At 32.4% G+C, this 4,278-nt stretch overlaps 1 protein-coding gene across 3 annotated transcripts in view; it reads left to right on the top strand.

Annotated features, from left to right (window-relative positions):
• The first annotated feature begins 492 nt into the window (after positions 1 to 492).
• F13b (coagulation factor XIII, B polypeptide) overlaps positions 493 to 4,278 on the top strand; it is a 26,596-nt gene continuing 22,810 nt past the window's right edge. The window contains exons 1-2 of one of the 3 annotated variants that reach the window (XM_005375115.1): positions 699 to 805; positions 3,885 to 4,000. Coding sequence is in view for 1 of the 3 variants with exons in the window: in XM_005375114.2 (XP_005375171.1) it covers positions 742 to 805 (64 nt within the window). In the remaining 2 variants the exon portion in view is untranslated. Of the gene's footprint in view, positions 806 to 3,268; positions 3,455 to 3,884; positions 4,001 to 4,278 lie in introns of those variants that run through there. The other 2 variants (XM_005375116.2, XM_005375114.2) reach the window with 2 other exon arrangements.

Raw genomic sequence — 4,278 nt, 5'->3', positions numbered from 1 at the left:
ATCTTTACCCTTAATGTTAATTTTGACATTGAGAAAGAGTCAGCAGTAGCACTGTGCCAGATCCAGGGAGTAAGATGGATGAGGATACCCTGTAATATTTTTCTGAGGCTGCCTGTCCATTGGATGGCTCTTGGTAGCAGCATTCACTTTATTTTTTATCATACCTCATAAAAACATGCATGAAAGAGGATATCCAGAATCACTTCAGAAGGTGGAAAGAAAAATGGGATCATTTTGTTTGAAGTAAGTGGAGTATTTTGAGAGGGACTAATAGCAATGGGTCTATTTATTGTAACAAAGTTTTAAGCATTTAAACATTCACCAGATGTTTTCATCACTCATTTAGATATCACATCTCTGCTATCTGTTGTTCCTAAGTTCATCTCTTCACTTGATCAATGTCAGTAAACATAAGTGACCAGGTGAACTTTACTCTATGAACTTAAAGTTGGGAATCAAAGTTGAAAATTACCAGTTTATGTGCTAATTATGCTGTGGCTATTGTCCTTATGTGCTATGTTCTTATTGGCCTCTAGTAGGAAAAGTAATGTCAATTAATATGGTTGTGTGATGTTAACATTATTTGAAAACATTTTAATTGAAATACAAAGTTTTTACCAATGAGATTTAGATGGATGTTTGTAAATTATTAACTTTTTCCTGAAGAAAATGTTGTGTGCCTAATGACAAATCTCCAGCATTTTAGAGTTGTTGAAATCTCTATGAAGCATAGTACTGAAGATGAGATTGAAAGAACTGGCTTTTATTATTATAGTAATGATCCCAGGAGAACTGTATGCAGAAGGTAAAGTTCTTAATATTCTTTATTCTATGAAGATATAAGTTGAAATGCCAATATTCACATGAGTTTTAGTATAAAGTTTATTTTGTTATATCAATATAATAACATGATTTTTTATAATAATGTTTGCCTCTGGGAAAATTTATTGTGTTATAATTCTAGTAGCATGACCTAGAAAAACAAAGCAAAATACTCTGTTTTATGGCATAGGAGACTGGGATTGAAGTATTTAGTTTAAAGGTTTTTCTGACTAACAATATGGTAATTGAAACATATATTAAACCAGTCATAATTTTATCATATCACTGACAAAATTTGTATAATTTTAATTCTATTTATATGATAAAAGCTTAATGGAGGAAATTTGAAAGTGAAATAATCATAAACCATCAGCCTGATTTTCTTTTACTTTGATTTTTGTTCCAATGATTTACTTATTGGAACTCATGGGTTGATTATCAATGGTCATTAGTAAGAGGACCATATTGTTGATTATATAAACTAGGACACCTTTCAGAGAGAAAGAGCCTTTATTCATAATTATGTCTGGGCAACCAATATAACCTGAACTCTCCACATTGTTATCTGTTGATTTCCTATTGGACTTCTTTTTACCCATAGTGTATAAAATGCATATGAGAATAAAAGGTAGGCGCAATTATGGTTTCTGTTATTTAAGAATAGTTCTCAGTGTAATCAGACTATAGGGCTAAGATTTACATAGGTTAGTTAGTAACCAGCCACAGTGAATATGAAAAGTGGGAGACCATTGTGACAAATCTTTTCTAAAACGAACACTAGAAAACATTAGAAAATACAATATCCGTGGGTTATAATTGCATTTTAGTGGAATAGTTCACTACAAACTTTCTACCAAAAAGGATTCAATTAAAATTATGAAAGTAAAATAAATATAATTTATCCTATTTGATACATTTAACTCTAAGGTAGGATAATTTTCATGAACCATTTCCCTCAATTTCCTTTGTCTACATGGACATGCCAGCTAAAAGATTTGTGTCACCTATACTCTGATTAATCTTTTATTATGTGGTTATAATCTTGTTTCATACAAACAAAAAATGTAAGTTCCATAAAAGGGCCAGGATCCCATATTCCATGCTTTCCCCAACCCCTGTTGTGAACCTCAGGGTGAGAAATTCAGTTACTTGTTCTTTTCATTTCATGGTATGCAATCATTGTTGTGCTTTGAAAGACCTAGATTTTGCTTTATTTATACATTATCTCTTTTTATCCATGATCTTGAATTGCATTTTCTCTAAGACCTATTATAATGTTGCATATGTTCTTAAAGAGTCAAATATCTTTGTAACATGTTTCGTGTGATTTAAAGTCACATTAATAGGAACTTACACTAGATTTTGTCTTCTTGTTGTTTTATTTTACTTCATATTGTTCAAATATATTTCTACTTTTGGAGTTGTTCTGTTGTTTTTAACTATTGTGTAATATTTCACGTATCTCATTGTTCTAATAATGGACGCTGTATTGCCTCTGTCTTCTATCTCTGAAATTAATACTGTCACATCATCTTATTTCTCTGTGAGAATTTTTCTGTGAGAGATTTTGGGACAAAATTTTGTATGTATTTCTTTGAGTACCTAATGACAGATTACTTTGCAGAATGGTTATTTAAAGGATATAATCTCTAAGGATGCAAATTGCTGCTTTCTTTTGTCCTTGTCAGTACTATTTGTCATTTTGTTCTTCAGGAAATGGTTATCTTATTTTCACTTATTTAGAATTCTCTGATTCTTAGTTTGTACATCTCTTCATATACATTTTTTGATGCTCAAACGTGTGATTTCTTGTTTTATATCTGATTAGCATTTTCCTTTGCTTTATGTCTTTTTATGGATGATTTGTGGGAACTCTTTGTAAACTGTAAATTTTAACTTCTTGTCAGTGTTGGCACCGCAGATTTTTTTTTCAAAATGCTATTACATTTTGTAGACTGTGACTTTCACTGAAAGAAATGATTAATTTTGATATAATGAAATTCTCAAAATTTTGCCATATAGTTTCTGCTTTTTTTTCCCTGTACTCCTGAATCATACAGTGTGATTGTTGCTTCTGGAACTGTGTGTTTTGGGAGCCTTAGTGTCATGAAGCAACAATTAAGTTTTTAGGTTTTTTACTGGTTAGATCTTTGGCTATACTCATTCTGCTATATTCCATATTTGTAAGCATTACATTTTCATGCTCAGAATATTTATCTGCTTGTTCTTTTACCCATTCATTTCTGGTCTGTATTACCAGTCTCTTCTATTATCTACTCAAGGATATTCATTATGTGAACTTGAAATTCTCCACCTATTTGTTAAGTTTGCTATAAATCTGATATTTATTATCATTTGTTTACTTGCTCTTACAGTAGCTGAGTTCCTCACACTTCTTGCTATTTTTTTTTTTCTCATGAATTTATTATCTGCAACGTATTTCAGCTACCCTGACAAGTGCTTGTCTCTCCTGGTGATGGGGAGGAAACGTGTCCTAAGAGAGAGTGTTTGGAGCCATGTTTTGTTTCCCTTCTGTGTCCAGCAAGAGAACCTCAGGGATCATTCTTGTACATTCACTACAGCATTGCTGTTCTTGGAGAGTCTCTTCTCATTGTGAATTTCCCGTCCTTGGGTAAGGAAAATAGTGAGAAAGATTCTCAGCACATGGGAACCATCCTGCACATATTTTTATCTGCTCTCCTACTCCGTTAGGTGCTTACAGTTATATGTTACCCAGCCTTCTGAGCCAAGTTTCCTCAGTCCTGGCCTGATACTATTATTATTTTATGCCTGAGATTAGCATTTGAGTAGACAGTACTCACGCAAGGCATTGAAACCTAATACCACTGCTTCCAGAGCTGCCTACACCCATGAATGTTGTTTCTTCTCAACACAACTAAGGGTTGTCCAAGGTCTCTTGTTTTGTCTTGTTTAAGCATTTTTATTATTTTAAGACCTCCAACATATAGATTTTTTGAATAAGTATTTAATTTGGGATATAATTCTCCAAATGCAAGCAGATAAATTTGTATAAGTTTTAAACCCAATTTTCCACCACCCAGATCAAGACTGAGAACATAACAGTACCCTGGACACCTTCTAAATGGCCATTCAAGAAACTAAACCCCAAAGTTAACTATTCTGACTTCATTACTGTGGTTAGTCCTCTTTTACAAAGGTACTTAAATGCATGTAATAACTTATATGTGACTGGCTTCTTTCAATATGATGTTTGATGTGTTTGTGTGCTGTATAATATTCTATTGTATGCATAGTCTAAAATATGTTTATCTTTTTGGCCATTAATGGGCATTTATATTTTTTATAATTTGGGACTATATGAATAGTGCTGTATGGACATTATTTTAAATGTTTTTGGGTTCACAAATGTGTCTTTTTCTGTTGGCTAATCTAGTACATACTCTGCTTTAATAAACATTGCCATTACATTTTCTC

This window comes from Chinchilla lanigera, unplaced genomic scaffold (assembly GCF_000276665.1).
Source record: "Chinchilla lanigera isolate Chin_1 unplaced genomic scaffold, ChiLan1.0 scaffold00005, whole genome shotgun sequence".
NCBI classification, from domain to species: domain Eukaryota; kingdom Metazoa; phylum Chordata; class Mammalia; order Rodentia; family Chinchillidae; genus Chinchilla; species Chinchilla lanigera.
Note: the sequence above shows the minus strand (reverse complement) of the source record. Positions and strands in the feature narration are given on the sequence as shown.